We start from the raw sequence: 22,475 nt of genomic DNA on the forward strand, positions 1-22,475 counted from the left end.
AAGAAGCAATTCTTTTCAAGGCCCACCAGATTTGGACACTAGAATAAAAACAGGCTTCATTCCTCTACTTACTAGAAACATAGTCTTTCTAGTATTTATCTTTGCTAGATCCCTCATGTTATTCTCCTCCTAAACAAATATACAAATAATTTTAGTCCCTTCATGGTATCCAATAGTTCATGGGGTTTAATAACACAGGAATGCCTTTCTTATCCATATACCTATAATTTCATCCCTACTCTCAACAAGTCATTCTCAGAGTAGGAAAGGAAATAAGCGGAGTGTCCTCAAACTTATGTTAAAACAGAACCTTCTCCCCAGTGTTATCTCATACTATACTCCCTCTCATTCCCACACTCCCACCACATTAGCCATCCTGCTACTCTTTCCTGTTGTAAGTATAAGACCATATAATATCCATGCCCTAAACCCCCAACCCAATCTCAAACCAGGGGCGTTTCACTTGTTCCCTCTACTGAAATACTCTTCACCCATATCTTTTTTTTTTAATGTAATACTGTTTATTTAACTTCAAAAACATTTCAGCATTCTAAACATACAAAAAATAATAATAATAACAGAACGTTGCAAATCATGTTTAAGTACAGGAGGTTCTTGAACTTTCATTGATGCAGTGACTCTTTGCTTTGCTGACAATGAAGAGTTCTACAGTTTGTTTAAAAACAAAGTTAAAAACTATCGCACTTAAAAAAAAAAATTATCATGCCAGCTGACCCCCCTTTGTCCACAGCTAAGATGGCAGCAGAACGCTATGTCACTATATACAGAAACAAGACAACCTGAAGCTAAATGGATGCCCCCTGCAGAGTCAACAGGTTCAGCCTCACAGTGCACACCCTGAGCTACAGCCTCTCCAAAAGGCATCTTCCCCACAGCCTCAACGCCGAGCAAGGAGCATCAAGAGTTTGTCTTGATTGTTTTGTTCTTTTTACAAACTATAGATATATACAGTTGAAAACTCAGGATTTCTAGCCAATAACCATAGTTAACACCACCTTACAAACTAAAAAAAAAAAAAAAAAAAAAAAGCCAGAAACATCTTTAAATGCCTTGTCACACCAACAGCAAAGTGCACAGAGTGAGGAGAACAAGAAGAGGGTCTTTTCATTTTAAAAATGTTTGGAAATATGTACAACTTTGATACAGTTTCAGGGTGCTCCAGACACCCATGGCCACTTCATGTAAACCAATGACAATTTCTAGAGCACTTTGAGAGACTACAATATGATCATGATCAAATTTTGTAATTAAACCTAGTGAAGGCAACAGACACTTCTCAAATAAGAGATGTGTCAATTATCGTGCTCCCCTAAGTATTCACAAGGAGACAGATAAACAGTTTCTTTATTCATCCTCCTCCTCCTCCTCCTCTTCTTCCTCCTCCTCTTCTTCATCTTTCTCTTCCACCTTTTTCCAGGCAACTTTAGCAGGACCCTTTGCACCATCAAACTTTCCTTTTGACTTAAAGTCAGCAACATCCTTCTCATACTTCTCCTTCAGCTTTGCTGCCTTAGTGATGTAAGGCTGCTTTTCACTGTCATTTAAATTCTTCCACATCTCACCCAGCTTTTTTGCCACGTCTCCAATAGAGATGCCGGGGTTTGTGCATTTGATCTTGGGGCGGAATTCTGAACAGAACAGGAAGAATCCAGACGGCGGCCTTTTGGGAGCATCAGGATCCTTCTTCTTCTTGCCTCCCTTAGCTGGTCCATAATCCTTCATTTCCCGATCATAGCGCACTTTATCCGCCTTTGCCATTTTATCAAATTTAGATTTCTCTTTCCCAGACATCATCTTCTACCTCTCAGAGCACTTCTTGGAAACTTCTGCAAAATTGACAGGGACCTCTGGGTTTTTCTTCTTATGTTCTTCTCTGCACATCTGCACAAAGAAGGCATAAGCAGACATCTTGCCCTTTGGTTTCTTGAGGTCACCTTTAGCCATCCTGACTGTATTGTTCCTCTTCACCCGTATCTTTACATGGATTTCTCCTTGTCATATATGTCTCAGCTTAAGTATCATGAACTTAGAGAAATCTTCTCTGACTACTCAAATCTAAATTAATCCTCCAATCACTCCACTGTATCAAATTTCCCATAGTTTATTAATAATCGACTAGTTAAGTATTCAGTACCTTTAAACAGCCTTTCTTGTTTGGCGAATTTCTCATCCCTTAAATCCTACCTCCTCAAAATAAAAGTCAGAAATTCAGTTACCCATCCTCTCTTGCAAACTGGGAGCAGGTAATTGACCTATATTATGCCAATAAAACACATTCACATGATATTCATTAGAAGGCAAGTGATATAATGGAGACGCCATGTGAAATCCATTCTAAAGAACATTTCAGAGTTATATCAGCATTCTTTCAGAAGCAGAAATAGCAGAGGTCCTAGCAGTGGCATCTCACACTCAGCACAGACAGTTACAAGTTCTAATACCTATTCCCAGTGGCAAAAGCAGTAGTCTCCAATGATTTGGTCCAGTGGTATAATTTGGGCATTTTTCCTAGCTAAGTAGACGCCAAGACTGATTCTCTGGCATCCGTGAAGATTCTGTGAGCTATCTTATTAGATTAAAAAAAAATTTTTTTTTTTAAATTCTGCTTAAATAAACTACTGGGCTTTGCCGTTTCAACTAAGAGCTCTGATTCATTCTTCATACATTTTTTCATCAGATTCTTACTGATATTTTCTTGTTATATTTATTAGCTGTCTCTCCCCACAAGAATATAAAACTTCTTAAGGACAGGGACATTATCTGTCGTGTTCATTCCTATAAACCCAATATTTACCATAGTGCTTCCCATACAAGAGGCACTCAAAAAACACTTCCTACTGCTACACAAACACATACTCGGGAACCAATATGAAGAATTCAAAGTATCAGTACTCTAGGAGTTAAGAGATAAAAAGGATCAATGTGGTCTAGAGAAAGCAAAGAGGCTTCACGAAGGCGGTGACACTTGAGTGGAGTACTGAAAAGACAGATTGTAATCAGGAATGTAGAAAGGCAGAGATGTATCTTCGAAAGGATAAAACAAATGTCTGGCACTAGGAATGAATGCAGCAGGCAGAGAGTAAAGTGGGATTAGGGAAAAGTATGTTGGGCTCGATAGGAGATATTATCAGACATGCAAGATGAGCAAGATTATGAATGGCTCTGAATGCTAGGCTTGGGGAATGTTCCATTTGATGATGTTTCAAGAACACTAATCCTCAATGAGTATTTTCATCTGTTCTTTATTCTAGATGTTATCTGCTGTGTAAAACTACAGCAGCTACCCACACGTTCTCTACAGCATTCCCTCTCTGAGCACTGGTGCTCTATATTTATCTGTTCAAGCTGAGAGACTACAAGAGGAAGAGATTCCTATAATTAATCCTCTTGCAACCAAGTGGATACTCACTTTAAAGATAAAAATCTATTGCCAAAATGGCCTTTATTTTCCAACCGCCATCCCCAAAGCCATACATTAAAATTCGTCTCAACTCAATTTATCTTCTAGTCTATTAGAATAATTTCCAGATACTAGGCTGAGGTGGGAGGATCCTTTGATCCCAGGAGTTCAAGACCAGCCTGGCAACAAAGCAAGATCCTATCTTAAAATATATAAATAAACAAAAACAGATAGGATAATCATTCAAGTATGAGGAAAAATATGGAAGGATATATATACGACATGGTTATCTTGGAGCAAAATGGGAAGGAGAGAGAACCAGGCAAGAAAGGAAGAAAGAAATTTGATTTTAGTTATATGAAAGGCAATATGTATGAACATATAGATTAATTTTTTTTTTTTTTTTGAGACAGAGTTTCACTCTTGTTGCCTAGGCTGGAGCATAATGGCGTGATCTTGGCTCACTGCAACCTCCGCCTCCTGGGTTCAAGCAATTCTCCTGCCTCAGTCTCCTGAGTAGCTGAGATTACAGGTGCCCACCACCATGCCCAACTAGTTTTTGTATTTTAGTAGAGACGGGGTTTCACCATGTTGGTCAGGCTGGTCTCGAACTCCTGACCTCAGGTGATCCACCCACCTCAGCCTCCCAAAGTGTTGGGATTACAGGCGTGAGCCACCGCGCCTGGCTTACATTTCATTTAAAATATTTTTTAGGCCTGGCGCGGTGGCTCACGCCTGTAATCCCAGCACTTTGGGAGGCCGAGGCGGGCGGATCATGAGGTCAGGAGATCGAGACCATCCTGGCTAACACGGTGAAACCCCGTCTCTACTAAAAATGCAAAAAATTAGCCGGGCGAGGCGGCGGGCGCCTGTAGTCCCAGCTACTCGGGAGGCTGAGGCAGGAGAATGGCGTGAACCCGGGAGGCGGAGCTTGCAGTGAGCCGAGATCGCGCCATTGCACTCCAGCCTGGGCGACTAAGCGAGACTCTGTCTCAAAAAAAAAAAAAAAAAAAAAAAAAAAATTTTTTAAACGAAAATAGTATGAGCCAGGCACAATGGCTCACAACTGTAATCCCAACACTTTCAGAGGCCCAGGTGGGAGGATCACTTGAGATCAGGAGTTAGAGACCAGCTTAGGCAACGTAGTAGGACTCCATCTCTATAAAAAAGTTTTTAAATTAGCCAGGTGTGGGGCAGGCGCAGTGGCTCACGCCTGGCCAGCACTGTGGGATGCCAAGGCAGGCGGATCACGAAGTCAGGATATTGCAACCATCCTGGATAACACAGTGAAACTCCATTTCTACTAAAAAAGACAAAAAATTAGCCGGGCGTGGTGGCGGGTGCCTGTAGTCCCAGCTACTCGGGAGGCTGAGGCAGGAGAATGGCGTGAACCTGGGAGGCGGAGCTTGCAGTGAGCCAACATCGCACCACTGCACTCCACCCTGGGCGACAGAGTGAAACTCCGTCTCAAAAGAAAAAAAAAATTAGCCAGGTGTGGTGGTGTGTGTATGTAGACCCAGCTACTTGGAGAGGCCGAGGTGGGAGGATTCCCTGCACCCAGGAAGTCAAGGCTCAGGAGAGTAAGCCATGCTCACACCACTGCACTATAGCCTGGATGACCACATGAGACCTTGTTTCAAAAAAATAAAAAAGTAAACACAGTATGAAAGTTATTAAAAACCAGCTAATCCAACCATCCAGATGCCCCAAAGATTCACTTATTCAACACTAAGTGCTTATTTTGTGCAATGAACTGGGAAAAAGGTTGGCATCTCCTTTCCAATAAAAAAATCTAGTACAAATAATCCATCTATTCCAAAGGATTTCCATTCCATTTTGAAGCTGATCTAATGAGAGAAAATTCTTCCATATGCTGAGCTGTAATTTGCTTCTCCATAAAGAAAAAGAATGAATCTAATCTAACCTTCATCCACATAGTTGTCTTCAAATATGTTCAAGACTAGTACTGTGTTTACTTGGCAACATTTACAGGTAGTTCCCTACTTTCATATGTAACACAGCCCTTTAAATGTGCCTAAGAGTTGAATGTCCAGATTCAGACTTAGGGGACTTAAAATGTTAAAAAGTGACAAACTTGCGGGGGGGGGGGGTAGAAATGCAGCTAAAATTACAAAGGATTAGTTTCCCTAATATACAAAGAACTCCCACAAATTACAAAGAAAAAACCAACATCTCTACAAGAGTTAAGGAACATGAGTTTTAGTTCACAGCAAAGGGAAAGACAGTACTTTTAAAAGATGCTCAATTTCACTTATACAAGAAAAACATATTAAAGCTTCATTGAGATACCACTTTTTCACCAGTCAGAAAGTTTAGTACCACATTGTGTTGGCAAAGACGTAAGCAGATAGTAATTCTAATACATTCTACTTTGAGGAATACATTCTATAAACTCATACACAAGCAATGATGAATGCACAAGGTTATTCACCATAGCAATTAACTGTAAAAGACTGGAAACAACATACATGTGTAACAGGGAATTGATTTTTTTAAAGTATACTATATCTTCTATATTAAAGAATCATAAGCTATTTCTTAACATTCTTGATGAGCAAATCTAGAGACAAAAGGATGGGCTTTCCAGTGATCTTAGAAGAATCTGACAGTTTGTGTTAAAAGTTCTCAAAGATACCATCTGAAACAGATGAACTTCTAAGGATGTTCTGAATAGCATTATTACAATTTGTGGCCATTACCTGTGAGTGTAGAAGAACATGGTCAGGGAGGTAACCTAATCTATTTGCAGAGCAACAAACTACAAAAGTCATCAGGTGAAAATGAGGAAAGAATGTTTACCTTTAAAATTCTCAAATGTACTAGGGAAAGGGAGGGCCCACTGAGAACCATCCCACTAACCCAACCAGTACTGGCCTTTGCAGGACACCATGAACCACACGGTCCAAACCGTCTTCTCTCCTGTCAACAGCGGCCAGCCCCCCACCTATGAGATGCTCAAGGAAGAGCACGAGGTAGCTGTGCTGGGGGCGCCCCACAACCCTGCTCCCCCGACGTCCACCGTGATCCACATCCGCAGCGAGACCTCCATGCCCGACCATGTTGTCTGGTCCCTGTTCAACACCCTCTTCATGACACCCCTGCTGCCTGGGCTTCATAGCATTTGCCTACTCCATGAAGTCTAGGGACAGGAAGATGGTTGGCAACCTGACTGGGGCCCAGGCCTATGCCTCCACCGCCAAGTGCCTGAACATCTGGGCCCTGATTTTGGGCATCCTCATGACCATTCCGCTCATTGTCATCCCGGTATTGATCTACCAAGCCCATCGATAGATCAGGAGACATCATTCAGGCCAGGAGCTCTGCCCATAACCTGTATCCCACGTGCTCCACCTTCCATTCCTGGTCCTGCCCCCAGAGCTGAGTCCTGTATCAGCCCTTTATCCTCACACACTTTTCTACAATGGCAGTCAATAAAGTATACATGTTTCTGGTTAAAAAAAAAAAAAAAATTCTCAAATGTGCTAGCAAAAATAAAATATATTTTGAAAAGCATGTTGCAAGAACAAATTATTGATAGAGCCACTCTGGAATATTATGCTGCCATTAAATATGTATGACAAGTTTGTTAAATATTTTGTATAATGCTGAGCAAAAAAAGCAAAATATAGTTACATGGGTTTTTTTCTTCCTTGAGTCATCTTCAATGGTAAGTTATATGGTTTTATGTTGTATATAAAGATGACCTATTCTTTTATCAAAGCAAGATGAATTCCATTAAAAAATGTCTAGAAGGAAATACATAAAAATGTTAACAATAGTTGTCTCTGAGTAGCACTTCTTTCTTCCATTTTTCTGTACATCTCAATTTTCTATGACAAAATATTTAGTACTTTTAAAAAAATGAGTGATTCTGAATATGTTAGAAAAATAAGAATCATAGCATCATATATATGAACAGAAAACTAGGTTTATTAATTTAATCTCTGTTCTGACCAATTTGGTAATTTTTAAAAACTCAACTGCAAAAAAAAGACTAGAAAATAAACATTTTCTTTTTTTTAAGATGGAATCTCACTCTGTCAACCAGGCTGGAGTACACTGGCCCAATCTTGGCTCACTGCAAACTCCGCCTCCCAGGTTCACACCATTCTCCTGCCTCAGCCTCCCGAGTTGCTGGGACTACAGGCGCCCGCCACCACAACCGGCTAATCTTTTGTATCTTTAGTTGAGATGGGGTTTCACCATGTTAGCCAGGATGGTCTTGATCAATCCTGACCTCGTGATCTGCCTGCCTCGGCCTCCCAAAGTGCTGGGATTACAGGCGTGAGCCACTGCGCCTGGCCAAAAATAAACATTTTCTAAACATAACAGTAACAGAACAAAGGAAATTAAGCTTTGATAAGAAAAAGAGACTTTTTCTCCCATGTTCAATAGTCTTGAGAAAAGAAATAATGCAAATTTTAGTTAAAATGTCACCCAAGAAAGTAACAAAAGGTCTCATAAAAAAAAGAAACAGACTTTGTCTCTATTTCTTAATCATCTAACAGGAAGAAGTAGCAACTTTCAGTGCAAGCTACTCTCTTCTTTGATTTATAAATCAAACTCCCCCCAAAAATGGGTTATCGAAATTAATCTTGAAAAATTAATTTTTAAAAAGTAATTATAGCTATCATGTTTTCAACTCTGGTTACACTAGACTTTTGCTTGTAAAAATAGTTAAATGTTAAAAAAAAAAAAAAAAGAAAGAAAAAAGTGGCAATAACTACAACTCAATCTTGTTACCTCATTGTAATGTTGCCTAGATTAAGTCAAGCGGAAGGTTAAAGTTCCTTGGTAAAATAGAAAAGAAAAAAAACAGCTGAGATTAAGGGGAAAAGGTGGCATCTAGTTCATAAGAAGTCATATACCCTCTTTTTTTTTTTTTGATGGAGTGTCGCTCTTGTTGCCCACGCTGGAGTGCAAAGGCGCAATCTCTGCTCACTGCAATCTCCGCCTCCCAGGTTCAAGTGATTCTCCTGCCTCAGCCTCCCGAATAGCTGGGATTCAGATGCCCACACCTTTTTTTAATTATAATAAATCAGTATGTTATACTAATTGATACATTTTAATATTTATACCAAGAATTCCTTATAAACCCAATTTATCTTTAAATAAAGTGTATAAATTCCATTGTTTCATAACTTAGCACAGATCTTCAAACCCACAATGATGTTACTGTGAGAACAATATACTACCAAATGTACATTTAACCATAAATATTGTTGTATTCCCCATAACGAGCTTAAGTGGATAGTAATTCAAGTTGCAATTACCAATAAGAGACCCAAACTGATTTGTTTACATGTTTCACAGATATTTTTGTTTCAAACAAAATGAAATGATTCTTTTTAAGTTTCAACAACAAATATAACCATTATCCCCACCCACAGATGACACTGCCTAGAAATAGCTGTAATGCATCACTACAGCAAGGCACTAGACGAGTACAAAAACACTGTAGTGTATATTAAAATCATCTCAGAACAACCAATAAAACAAAAATTTCATGTAGGGAGATCATGGAAGACCTTACTGAGAATATTAAGATTTGAGCAGAGACTTGAGAGGGATAAGAAATATGAAAACCTGCATATATTCAGGAGAAAAGCATTCTAATGATAGAAAACTGCAATGCAAAAATCCTATGAGGTAGGTGCATGTTCAGCATGTTTGAGGAATAGCAAGGAGGTCAGTATCACAAAATGGAGTGGGCAAGAGGGAAAGTGGCAGCAGATGGGAGTCAGACAGGGAGCCAAATGTTCAACAGTGATGTGCTCAAGCCAATACTGGCTGGAGAGCAGATTGCTGTACATTCTAGAACTTTGAATCAGCCAGAGTGGGAGTAATTTTACCAGTAAAACAGGCAAATGCTACAAATCAGAACCTTTTCCCCCTCCAGAGAGCCAGTTTATCGTCACTACCTGTAGGCCCCTTGAAGAACTCTTGTCTTTTACTGAGTGAGATCAGAAGCTACTGGATAAGTTCCCTTCTGCCTGACGTCACCATTCCCACTGCTGAGTTATGACCACAGGTAAGAAAGAACAAAAGCAGGGAGACTAATTAGAAAGCTGTTAATATAATCTAGGTGAGATACATTGTTAACCTGAACCAAAGAGCCAGTGGTGAAACAGTGAGAAGTAATCAACTCACTGTCTCACCACTGGCTCTTTTGTTCAGGCTCTGGATACAAAGAACTATTCTGATTTGCATCAGTATGTAGCAACAATTACTAAGCTTCCTATCTAGAAATCAGTATCTAACTCTAACCTAAACATGTCATTCCTGGTTCTGAATTAAGACTGTTAGTTGGATGTATAAAGTACTTCAAGAAGCTCAAATAACCAGGAGTCTTAGATGCACGTTACATATCTTCAGTTATTAAGGGTTCTATTATCATTTCAACTGATCAACATATACATGTATTGAACATCTATTATAAGACACTGCAGAGAACACAAGTAAAATCTGTAATCCAAGCCCCTTCCTCAAGGAGGTTACAATCTGAAGTTTAAACTAAAGCATCCATATATAAAAAGATAGATTCAACACAATGAAAGTATAAAATGTGTGGCAGGGCGAAGGAGTATTCTATAAATTGGAAAGGAGGAGGAAGAAATCACTGAACAGATGGGACTTGAGCTGTGCCTTGAAGGATGGATAGAGTGAGATGATGAGAAATGAACAAACGGAACAAGTAAGGGCCTAATAGGCAGTGGATCTGCAAAGTGAAAGGGCTAAGACAAAGATGGGAATGCACTTGGTGATTAAGGAGTAATCTACTCATGGCATTCAGGAGCGTGGGGAGACAGAGGTTACAATTGGGAACTATGGAGACATATACCTGAATTCCTAATTTCATTACTTACTAGCTTGGGCAAGTTACATAGGACCTTCCTGTCTTTATTTCTTCAGCAGTAGAAATTATAGTACCTACTTTATAGGACTGGTGCACAGAATATATGAAATAAAATCATATACGTATGGTATGTCACACTACCTGAAAGTTAGTAAGCAGTCACTCGTTAGCAAAACCATTACTGGCCTTTTCCAGCCCCAGCTCCAGACCCTGCAGCCGCCAAGATGTTGATGCCTAAGAAGAACCAGATTGCCATTTATGAACTCCTTTTTAAGGAGGGAGTCATGGTGGCCAAGAAGGATGTCCACATGCCTAAGCACCCGGAGCTGGCAGACAAGAATGTGCCCAACCTTCATGTCATGAAGGCCATGCAGTCTCTCAAGTCCCAAGGCTACGTGAAGGAACAGTTTGCCTGGAGACATTTCTACTGGTACCTTACCAATGAGGGTATCCAGTATCTCCGTGATTACCTTCATCTGCCCCCGGAGATTGTGCCTGCCACCCAACGCTGTAGCCGTCCAGAGACTGGCAGGCCTAGGCCTAAAGGTCTGCAGGGTGAGCGACCTGCGAGACTCACAAGAGGGGAAGCTGACAGAGATACCTACAGACAGAGTGCTGTGCCATCTGGTGCCAACAAGAAAGCCGAGGCTGGGGCTGGGTCAGCAACCGAATTCCAGTTTAGAGGCGGATTCGGTCGTGGATGTGGTCAGCCACCTCAGTAAAATTGGAGAAGATTCTTTTGCATTGAATAAACTTACAGCCAAAAAACCTTAAAAAAAAAAAAAATTACTGGCCAGGCACAGTGATTCATGCCTGTAATCCCAGGCCAAAGTGGGAGGATTGCTTGAGGCTAGGAGGGCAAGACCAGCTGGGCAACCTAGTGAGACCTCGTCTCTCCAAAAAAAAAATTTTAATTAGATAGGTGTAGTATTTTGCACCTGTAGTCAGTCCCAGCTACTCAGGAGGCTGAAGTGGGAGGGTCACTTGAGGCCAGGAGCTCAAGACCAGCCTGTGTAACACGGCAAGACTCCCATCTCAATCAATCAACTAACCAATCAATAAAAATGATTGGGAAGTGGCAATGGTTAATGGGTACAATAATTAAAAGAATGAGTAAGACCTAGAATTTGATAGCACAACAGGGTGACTATAGTCAATAATAATTTAATTGTACATTTTAAAATAACTAAAAGAACATAATTGTATTGTTTGAAATACAAAGGATAAATGCTTGAGGTGATTTATCTTCAAGTCACTGGAAAAACCAAAAGTGACAATAAGAAAAGTCACAAAAAGGGCTTTGTTTGGGAAGAAGATTCTACATTCTGGTTATGTTAAGTGATACCTTAAAAGCCAAAAGAACATGTAAAATACACACACAACCAAGACTGCAGCTCACTCGCTGATGTAACAATCAGTGGGAAGGAACACATACCAGCACTCACGAACACACGAATATTCCAAAGGCACAACTATTTCACTGAACATTCTTTACTGTAGTGAAAGAACAGATGAACGTTTTGACTTGGTGACTCAAAACAGACCAAAAAGAAAAGATGTCCTCCTTTGGGGCATCTCAAAAACCTGGTTACAATAAAAAGAGACCATTAACATCAGCTACTTTATTCTTCTTATAATACAAATAAGACCGTAAAGGTTCCAGTAACATAATGGTATCTTGATAATCCTATAATTCTGACAGCATATATTCTAAGACAAAAGGTTCATTTGTTCAACTGGTTCGCTGTATATCCTGTAAATGTTAACAGTGAAATGTTGTGTTTTTTCCAGAACTGCTAATACTTTTAATACTTTTTGTATATACTTTCTGAATAACATGCAAATGAAAAAGTATAAACTTGATAATTTTTCACAAAATGAACCCACCCATGTAACCAATGCCTAAACCAAAAGACAGAACATTACTAGCACTCCAGGAGCCCCCTTCATATCCTCTGTCACTTTCCCCAAACCCCCAACAAGGGTAATCAATCTCCTGACTTCTGACACTATTGATTAGTTTTACCTGCTTTTGAACTTATATAAATGGAATCATGCACTGTTAGTGTCTGGCTTCTTTCGTTCATCATGTTATTTGTGAGAACCATGCATTTTTACATGTAGTTGTAACCTGTTCATTCTGATCACCGTTTAATACTCATTATGTGGTTATATCACAAATTATATACTTATTCTACTGCTGACGGGCACTTGGAAAATTCCAGTTTGGACTGTTAGTCCTGCCATGAACATTTCTGTCCATGTCTTTTGGTGAATATAGACATATAATTCTGTTTTGTATAAATCTAGAAATGGAACTGCTGAGTCATAGGGTATGCATGTGTTCAACTTTTGTAAGTAACTAATGAACTTTTTTTTTTTTTTGAGACGGAGTCTCGCTCTGTCGCCCAGGCTGGAGTACTAATGAACTTTTAAGGAAAAACTATTTTAAATCTTCATGGGGAAGTATGAATGATTAATAGATTCATCAGAAGGTATGGACTCCAAAATTACTTTCAGTGGGGAAAAAACTTATTGACGTAGGAGAGTTGATCCACATCATTCCCAAAGGAGGCAATTTACTTTAGAATATTTTCACCAGCAATTTAGCATATGACACTTAATAAGAGAAGTAACCAAATCCATCTTGCCCATTCTGAAACTGATGATGCTAAAATTTAGAAACAATTGATGAGCCATTACTATCAATAAGATAAAGTAATGATTTTTTTCCCCAACATGTAACAGGAGAATATAAACTTTACAAGTCCAAACTTTGCCTGTTGTACTCATTTAAATAGACTCTTGGAAACTGAAAGGGACTTCAGAACTAGCCTAACCTTCACGTGATCATATAAAGGTCTCCTACTTCAATGAACATGCTAATAAAAATTCCTTTAATCCAAGAACAGAAAAAGAATACTAGGCAAAAACTAAGGGAATCTGAATATAGAATGGACTTTGGTTAATAATAATATATCAAGATTGGTTCATTAATTGTAACAAATGTACCAAAGTAATGTAAAATGTTAATAATAGAAGAAGGTGAGGGATATATGGGAATTCTGTGTCTGATCTTTCCCATTTTTTGTAAATCTAAAATTGTTCAAAATTTTTTTTAAAGTCCAATTAAAACTCTGCAACATAATCTGCAGATTGCAACACACCTGCTAAACTCCTTTCAAAATGCAATCCAGATGCACTTTTAAAGCTGTTAGACACACATACCCACATACACATACACAAATATACTTTCTATCTATGGTCTTAGATACATAGATATATGAGGAAAGCATTCTATCTATGCCAATTTTAGTGTTGCTCCTAGCTTCAAAATTATGAACAAGGCTCTAACTTCTTTTTTTATTCCATCTAAGCCAACCTTTCTGAGTATATACTATAAGCACTTAGTGACTCATTAAGAAGCAATCCCGGCCGGGCACGGTGGCTCACACCTATAATCCCAGCACTTTGGGAGCCCGAGGCAGGCGGATCACCTGAGGTCAGGAGTTTGAGACCAGCCTGGCCAAAGTGGTGAAACTCCGTCTCTACAAAAATTAACCAGGCGTGGTGGTGGGTGCCTATAATCCCAGCTACTACTCAGGAAGCTGAGGTAGGAGAATTGCTTGAACTCGGGAGGCAGAGGTTGCAGTGAGCCGAGATCGTGCCATTGCACTCCAGCCTGGGCGAGAGAGCGAGACTCTGTCTCAAAAAAAGAAACAATCCCCTAGTTATCTTCAAACAATAAAAGCATCCAAATTCCAAGTAAGACCGATACTCTAACAACCATATCTTTGTGGTTTAAATCATTGAGTCTTTGCTTTTACTTCAGGGGCCAAAAAAAAAAAAGAGAGAGAGAGAGAAAGGAAATAGACTGTGCACCTTTCAACTAGTAGGGAAAACAAGCATCCCCTAATATGGTGTGAGACCTAGCAAAAGGAACCCTAGGAAAGGAAGCAGGAGACCTACCCTCTGGTTTCAGTAGTAGAACACTGATTTGCTCTGTGATCCTTGAATAACTCTGGTCCTCAATTTCCATTACCCTGACTGGTATTTTAACTGTAATAATTCTTCCATGAATCTGGAGGTCCTTTCTTTCAAGGAACAGGGTCTTGCTCTGTCATCCAGGCTGGAGTACAATGGCGTGATCACAGCTCACTGCAGCCTCAAATTTCCTGGCTCAAGCGATCCTTTCACCTCAGCCTCCCAAGTAGCCATAACTACAGGGGCATGCTACCATGCCCAACTAATTTTTTGTTTTAAATGGGGCCTCACTATATTGCCCAAGCTGGTCAGGCACTCCTGGCCTCCAGCGATCCTCACACCTCAGCCTCCCAAAGTGTTCAGATTACACATGTGAGTTACCATGACCAGCCTATAAAACCTTTAGAGAATCCACTAATAGTAGTAACATCCTGCCACTGAATGAATGCCTATACCCAGCGAGAAAGCAAAAGAGAAAGAGAAACGAGAGTCAGTGTGAAAGAGAAAGAATAAATGAATGAAAGAAAAGAAAAGATAAAGAAGCTGGACTGCCATTATAGCTTTCCATTTCAGTAACCTTGTATTAGTAATCAATCATACCACTATACATACTGCACATATTTACTTGTTAGTCAGCATTATGGCACAGGTCTTGGCTTTCCTGGTTTTCTCTTTAGAAGCCTATTTGAGAACAACTGTGGTTTTGGCAAGCTTATTTCTAAATACAATTTGAAGTTTGGTTCACCTACAGTAGCAGTTGGCAAACTTTTTCTTAAAGGGCCAAATAAAAAATATTTCAGGCTTTATGGACGATATCGTCTCTGTTGTAACAACTAAACTCTGTCCTTATAGTGCCAGGGCAACCACAGACAATCTGTAAACAAATGGATATGTCTGTGTTGCAATAAAACTTTGTTTACAAAATCAAGCAACCATTTATGCTACAGTTTGTCAAGGCCTGTTCTATAGTAACAGGGGGCAGAAAAATCAACTGGCAATATAGATTTCATAAAACCACATGAGTTCACACCGAAATAAACTGTTCTGCTTGCAGGGAAAAAATGCTTATGAATCATGATTTTCACATACCTGCAAATGTTCAAGTTTCCCCTGCATGAACAGGTCACATCACCAAAACCTAAGACAGAGCAGGAAAACACTCTCCCTTACATGGTTGTTATGACATACAGGGGATGTGTTAATTTATATAGGCAAAATTTACAAGATGACCTGCAAAAGTAAGATACCAGGTTTTAGCAACTTTAATGATAAACATAGAAACCCATACCCGATTAACCTCAACCATTACTTCTTCCATATATTAAGCCAAATTAATTAAGATAAATGCCAAGGTAACTGGCTTTCCTAGGAGAGCTGCCCTGTTTCCATGCAATCTAGTTGGTTTACACCAGCAGAGCCTTGGTCATCCATAACCTATTAAATTTCCAAGAGGCCAGAGTAACTGTTTGAGGTAGCACAGTTCTGATTTATTGGGGTTGTTTACCAATATGGTCTAATCAGGCTAAGATCAGATCTGTTATCCCTTAGGGTGTACCATAGTAAAAATATTCTATTGTGCAACAGTCACCTCACTAAACTCATCCCCATGTTAGCTACCAAGTGTTCAACAGCAGGCTGGAGCAAAGAGCCAGCCCATAAGGGTCAAGCAAGTGCCTTTTTAAAAACTAATCTTAAGAAGCTCCTCTACATGGCTTTGCAAAGTAAGCAAAAACCATGCCAAATAGTAAAAAAGGCACTTACTTGACTCCCACAGGCCAGCTCCACACTCTAGCAGCTAAGATGTCACTGGCATGGTACATGGAGAGTGAGGTGGAAACGGTATCTTGCCAATCACTGATCACTGTAGGAATGGTAGTGAAAGACCTAAAAGAATAGAAAAAAGTAAAGTAAATGTCAAAGGTAAAGGCCCTCTTGAGCCTGCTAATGTGGGTACCTCAGCATATAATGCCAAAGAAGAAAGAAAGTCTGAAAAGACCTTGTTTAAGTCATTCTTAGCCACTAGTTATTACAGTGACCCTTAGGACAAGAGAGCACTTTAAAAAAAAATGACTTGTAACCTAGAAAAATCCAGATTGACTGTAAGAAACTCTGAAATACTTTTTTCAGAAATAAAGTATTACGTATTTGGGCAGGGCGCAGTGGCTCACACCTGTAATCCCAGCACTTTGAGAGGCCAAGGGGGGTGGATCACCTGAGATTTGGAGTTCAAGACCAGCCTAACCAACATGGAGAAACCCCGTCTCTACTAAAAATACAAAATTTGCAGGGCATGGTGGTGCATGCCTGTAATCCCAGCCACTCGAGAGGCTGAGGAAGGAGAATTGCTTGAATCCAGGAGGCAGAGTTTGTGGTGAGCCGAGATCATGCCATTGCACTCCAGCCTGGGCAACAGGAGCAAAACTCTGTCTCAAAAAAAATAATAATAATAAATATCTGATAATCACATAAGCTCAACAAATATAAAAATTGGGAGTTAGCTGGCTGTGTTGGTGTGTGCCTATAGTCCCAACTATTCAAAAGGCCAAGGCAGGAGGACTGCTTGAACCCAGGAGTTCAAGGCCAGCCCGGGCCTGGGCAACAAGCAAGACCCCAACTCTGAAAAACACTGAGGTGGTGGGGGGGGGGACTGAAGTAACAGCTCGTAAACCAATTCTTTTATAAATATTTTTAGATTAAAGAAGAAAAAAATTGGCCATGCGTGGTAGCTCATGCCTCTAATCCCAGCACTTGGGAGGCCACGGTGGGTGAATCACGAGGTCAGGAGTTCGAGACCAGCCTGGCCAAAGAGACCAGCCTGGCCAACATGGTGAAACCCCATCGCTACTAAAAATACAAAAATTAGCCAGGTGTAGTGGAGCGCACCTGTAATCCCAGCTACTCGGGAGGCTGAGGTAGGAGAACTACTTAAACCCGGGAGGCAGAGGTTGCAGTGAGCCAAGATCGTGCCATTGCACTCCAGCCTGGGTGACAGAGCGACACTCCAACACCACACACACACACACACACACACACACACACACACACACAAATGAAGGAAGAGGAAAAAAATTTTCACCCCGTCTCTGTGCTTCCGGAATATAAAAAACTGACAGAACCCTAACAAATAATGAAGAAACAAGAAATATTTTTTAAATTAAAAAAGTCTTAGGCTATCCACTAGTTTCAGGCTTTCACTAGTTTCAGAAACAAGTTTACAAACTTTAGAAACCTTGGAGCACTAAATTTTAAAAAATTCTGGTTCATTTGCCAAGTCACACAACTCTTTGGTAGGGGTTCTGTTTGAAAATGATTGGAAATCATTCCAAAACAAGAAAAATATAAAAGGCCCTTTCACATACCACTATCTCCTCTCCCCATACCTATACTTTTCACAGGTAAAATAATTTGTGAAAATTATTACAGAAGTATAATTTGTGTAGTTAGCAAGAAAACCAGCACTAACAAGGCAGGCAGATCACCTGAGGTCAAGCATTCAAGACTAGCCTGGCCAACACGGTGAAATCCCATCTCTACTAAAAATACTAAAATTAGCCGGGCCTGGTGGCAGGCATCTGTAATCCCAGCTACTCGGGAGACTGAGGCAGGAGAATCCCTTGAACTTGGGAGGCGGAGGTTGCGGTGAGCCGAGATCACGCCACTGCACTCCAGCCTGGGGAACAAGAGCGAGACTTCGTCTCAAAAAAAAAAAAAAAAAAAGGAAAAAGAAAAAACTCTTCCATTACTGGAGGTCCATCCAGCACTCTTTCCCTTCAGAACCATGGAAGAAACAAATAGGCAACTAAGTTCTAATCATTCCTGAGGCACTGGAATCTATCAAATAAAAGAGGCAAAAGTATTTTTTTATTCTAATTAAGTTTTAGCCAAAAGACTATTGTACCATCCCTAACTAAAATATGCTTAAAATTGGTCACCATTTGTAACAATCTTCAAATTGTACAGATCTCAAATAATTTAATGAGAATGGAAGATTCACTGTTAATAGCATATCTGGCCAGACTTATATCCTGGGTGCCTAACTAACATTTTAATTTTGGCTTGTGTTTGCTTGCCTTAGCTATAGTCCCTGGAAACCACCCAATTTATTAGTGTTTCCCTTGCTGCCTCAGCATTTCTCGTTGATGCACTATAGCAAATCATTTGGAGGGACAACCTGAATGAAGCTCTGCCCTGTGTACTCTGCAACAATGCTCAAACCATTATCAAGAATGTTGGAAATGAAAGACAACAGCATGAAATTGAGAAGATAAAAAACTTTATCAGAGATTGTCTTTTTAAAACAACGACTTCAAAGTAAGAATATACATTGACTAATACATACAGATTTATTATTAAAACAAATATTTATTTCACATCAACTACCTGTCTCAAAAAATATGCCCCCTCATTTCTAGACCTTTTCTTTTGCTTGCCCCATAAAACCACGACACAATTCAAGAACAGCCTTTTTACCATAAAAGGCGCACCTCCTTTTACAAAATAAAGCAGATAGTTCCCAAATTGCAGACAATTCCAAACACACAGAAAAGAAACAATGAATTAATGCCAACAAATTTCCACCCACAGCTTTTCTGCACTTGAAACATCTGAGAATTTTAGTAACCCAGGCTTTTGTTGCAGCAGCTCAATTCCCCATGAGTTCACTGTATTGTGGCAGATGCTGCTCTGCATTTTGTACAAGACATGTTCATCTGTGTAATAAAACATTCTTCTTCTCTGCCTTCTCTCAGGAAGTACAAAGGATTTTCCCAGGAATATGATAAACGAGGACATTACACACCAAAAAAGGAAAACTGGCTTTTTTGAAAGTCAAAACAGCATTCCTAGTCTAACTTTAAAAATGACATAATAAATTCCTCTTTCCTGTCCCCCAGAATATTCAGCAAAAAGTCTGTCAGTCAACAGAGGTTTAAATATATGAAATAGAGACAGAAATGCCAAAGTAGTTAAAAATGAATGAACCAGAACCACATGTATCAACTAAATAAGGTTTTTCTTGCTTTTTGTTTGTTTTTTTTAAGAAACACAGTCTTGGGCCGGGCGCGGTGGCTCATGCCTGTAATCCCAACACTTTGGGAGGCCGAGGCAGGCGGATCACGAGGTCAGGAGATGGAGACCATCCTGGCTAACAAGGTGAAACCCCGTCTCTACTAAAAAATACAGAAAATTAGCCAGGAATGGTGGTAGGCGCCTACAGTCCCAGCTACTCGGGAGGTTGAGGCAGGGGAATGGCATGAACCCGGGAGGCAGAGCTTGCAGTGAGAGGAGACCGCGCCACTGCACTCCAGCCTGGGCGACACAGTGAGACTCTGTCTCAAAAAAAAAAAAAAAGAAAAGAAAAGAAACACAGTCTTGCTCTATCCCCAGGCTGGAGTGCAATGGCCCAATTATAGTTCATTGTAACCTCAAACTACTGGCCTCAAGTAATCCTCCCACCTCAGCCTCCCAAAGTGCTGGTATTACAAGTATGAGCCACTGTGCTGGCCTAATTGTTTTTTTTTAAGTATTAAGAGAAAAAAAAAAAAAGGCCAGGAGTAGTGGCTCATGCCTGTAATTGCAGCACTTTGGAAGGCAGAGGCAGGCAGATCACTTGAGGTCAGGAGTTCAAGACTAGCCTGGCCAACATGGCGAAACTCCGTGTCTACTGAAAATACAAAAATTAGTTGTGTGTGGTGGCGCATGCCTATAGTCCCAGATACTCAGGAGGCTAAGGCAGGAGAATCACTTGAACCCAGGAAGCGGAGATCACAGTAAGCTGAGATCGCACCACTGCACTCCAGCCTGGGTGACAGAGGGAGACTCCATTCCAAAAAAAAAGATTTGCAGAAGGATACATACAGTGTAATTTTTTTTTTTTTTTTTTTTGAGACAGAGTTTTGCTCTTGTTGCCCAGGTGGAGCGCAATGGCGTGATCTCGGCTCACTGAAACCTCTGCCTCCCGGGTTCAAGCAATTATCCTGCCTCAGCCTCCCGAAAAGATGGGATTATACACACACACACACACACACACACACACACAGAGAGAGAAAGAGAGAGAGCGCGAGAACGAGTGCAAAAGGATAAAGACACTCATGGGATGGTAAACACCAAATTTAAGAGAATGTTACTTTTGGGAGAAAGGTCTACGGAAGGGTACTTGGGGGCAGCAATTATAATCATAATATTCAATTTCTCATGCTAAAGGTTGTACATTATATTATTCTTTTTATACACATGACACACTTCATAATTTAAAAATAAAAGATTTTTGTCCTTGTACGTCTGATTGAACATAATGTAACTTCCTTATAAACGACCACCCCACCTCCACCAAAAAAGAAAAAAAAAAAACCCTCAGGTGATGGAATGGCCCTTCCAAGTGAGCTCCTTTGACAGCATTCCCATCAGTTTACCTTCTGCCTTTTCTTCCACTAGTGTTATGACTTTCTAACACTGGCTGTGATGTGACCTTTGGATCCATAACTCAGGGTCTTGGCTTGTCTCTACTTTTCATCTTACACAGAATACCCATTTTAGGCAAGAAATCTATTATAGTTTCCTTTCATTTTCCACTTTTTCATGTTAAAAGCTCTAGAAATCATTAAAAAGAAAGCCATTAGCCGGGCGCTGTAGTTCACACCTGTAATCTCAGCACTTTGGGAGGCTGAGGGGGGCAGATCACGAGGTCAGGAGATCAAGACCATCCTGGCCAACATGGTGAAATCCCACCTCTACTAAAAAATACAAAAAATTAGCCAGGCGTGGTGGCGCGTGCCTGTAGTCCCAGCTACTTGGGAGGCTGAGGCAGGAGAATTGCTTGAACCCGGAAGGTAGAGGTAGCAATGACCTGAGATCGCACCACTGCACTCCACCCTGGGTGACAGAGCGAGACTTCGTCTCCAAAACAAAACAAACAAAACAGAAAGCCATTATATATTCAAAGTTCACCCAACTTTGTGGCAGTTGGCCACACTAAGAACTCGAATTCATTCTGAATCAAACACCAATGCAGGATGAGATATTAAACTTAAAGAAAGCACTGACTAGAGTTCAGCTCTCCATTAAGTAAATGAATATTCCAAAATTGTAATATGTTACACTAAAATTCTGTTTTACTATCTCAACTGTGCTTAGACAGCATTTTTAACGTTTAAGTCACAGCTGATAATAAAGAAAACAAGATTTCATTTTCTTTGGGTTTAAAACAATAAAGAAAGAAAACCAAACTATTAACATCTATATCTATATCTAGGCAGATATTCACACAAAGTATACCCTACGGGCCCTCTCAAAAAAGAAAAAAAACACCAGAAAATCAATTTTTCCTGTCTATTCAGCAAGTGTCTAGCATCAGCACTCACAGATGAGGAAAAAGGGGGAGAGAGAAACTAACAGATCAAGACAGATATAACCTGGTATTCTTCTGTTTACAAAAAATGTAATTGCATCCAAAGCAAGTGGAAAACCTTCAATCTTCTCATTAGGTTTTTACTACTTCTTCCATTCTACTCTATCTTTAAATACTTCTTTAAAGTATTCTGACATCTGTACTTTCTGTTTTAAAATGAAAAATAGTTTTTTATCACACTTGGCCACTTGCCACAGCCCTGCTTCATGGCAGCTATCAGAATTCTGGCAATACAAAATACAGGATACAGTGGGGACAGAATGGAAATACACAAGATTAGTTCCAAAATAAACACTTCCAAAAATCTGCCTTCTTTGGAAATATATATATACAGAAAGAATCTACAGTTGGCAGCACCTCTTTGAAATAGTTCCTTTCTCTCTTCTGCAGTGTCCAGCATGGCCTACACTCCCACCAATCATGCCAGGTAGATGCCACTGTATCAATTTCTCAAATTTTTTTTTTTTTTTTAGAGATAGGGTTTCACTGTATCACCCAGGCTGGAGTACAGTGGTGCAATCAAAGTTTACCATAGCCTAGGCTCAAGCGATCCTCCTGCCTCAGTCTCCCAAAGTGCTGGGATTACAAGTGTGAGCCACTGAGCCTGGCCTCAAATTACTTTTAACATAATAGCTCTACAATCTTCTTTCATTACTATTTTTACTTAGCATTTTATTTAGTCCTGCTTGTTCAGCACAATCGGACCTGTTTTAAGAGTATTAGCTGCTACATGAATCAAAGAGAAGTCATTCCGTCTTGACATTCCCATAATTCCCATCACTGTAGTA

At 40.1% G+C, this 22,475-nt stretch overlaps 2 protein-coding genes and 2 pseudogenes across 5 annotated transcripts in view; 2 read left to right on the forward strand and 2 right to left on the reverse strand.

The window, feature by feature from the left end:
- Window positions 1–22,475, reverse strand: part of MCU (mitochondrial calcium uniporter) — a 209,027-nt gene that overhangs the window by 169,822 nt on the left and 16,730 nt on the right. The window contains exons 2-3 of one of the 4 annotated variants that reach the window (XM_005565548.4): window positions 16,044–16,166; window positions 15,372–15,420 (exon numbers count right to left, since the gene is read on the reverse strand). The exons of 2 other annotated variants lie outside the window; for them this stretch is intronic. In XM_005565548.4, the coding sequence (XP_005565605.1) occupies window positions 15,372–15,398 (27 nt within the window). In that variant the 5' untranslated portion in view covers window positions 15,399–15,420; window positions 16,044–16,166. The remainder of the gene's footprint in view (window positions 1–15,371; window positions 15,421–16,043; window positions 16,167–22,475) is intronic. One more of the 4 variants, XM_045400085.2, reaches the window with a different exon arrangement.
- LOC123575577 (high mobility group protein B3 pseudogene) lies at window positions 499–2,207 on the reverse strand (annotated as a pseudogene).
- Window positions 6,305–6,872, forward strand: LOC102133485 (interferon-induced transmembrane protein 3 pseudogene; annotated as a pseudogene).
- On the forward strand, window positions 8,321–12,479 carry LOC102133108 (small ribosomal subunit protein eS10-like). The gene has a single exon (XM_074001852.1). The coding sequence runs from the start codon at window positions 10,523–10,525 to the stop codon at window positions 11,018–11,020; it is 498 nt and encodes a 165-aa protein (XP_073857953.1). The 5' UTR covers window positions 8,321–10,522; the 3' UTR covers window positions 11,021–12,479.

This window comes from Macaca fascicularis, chromosome 9 (assembly GCF_037993035.2).
Source record: "Macaca fascicularis isolate 582-1 chromosome 9, T2T-MFA8v1.1".
Taxonomy (NCBI): domain Eukaryota; kingdom Metazoa; phylum Chordata; class Mammalia; order Primates; family Cercopithecidae; genus Macaca; species Macaca fascicularis.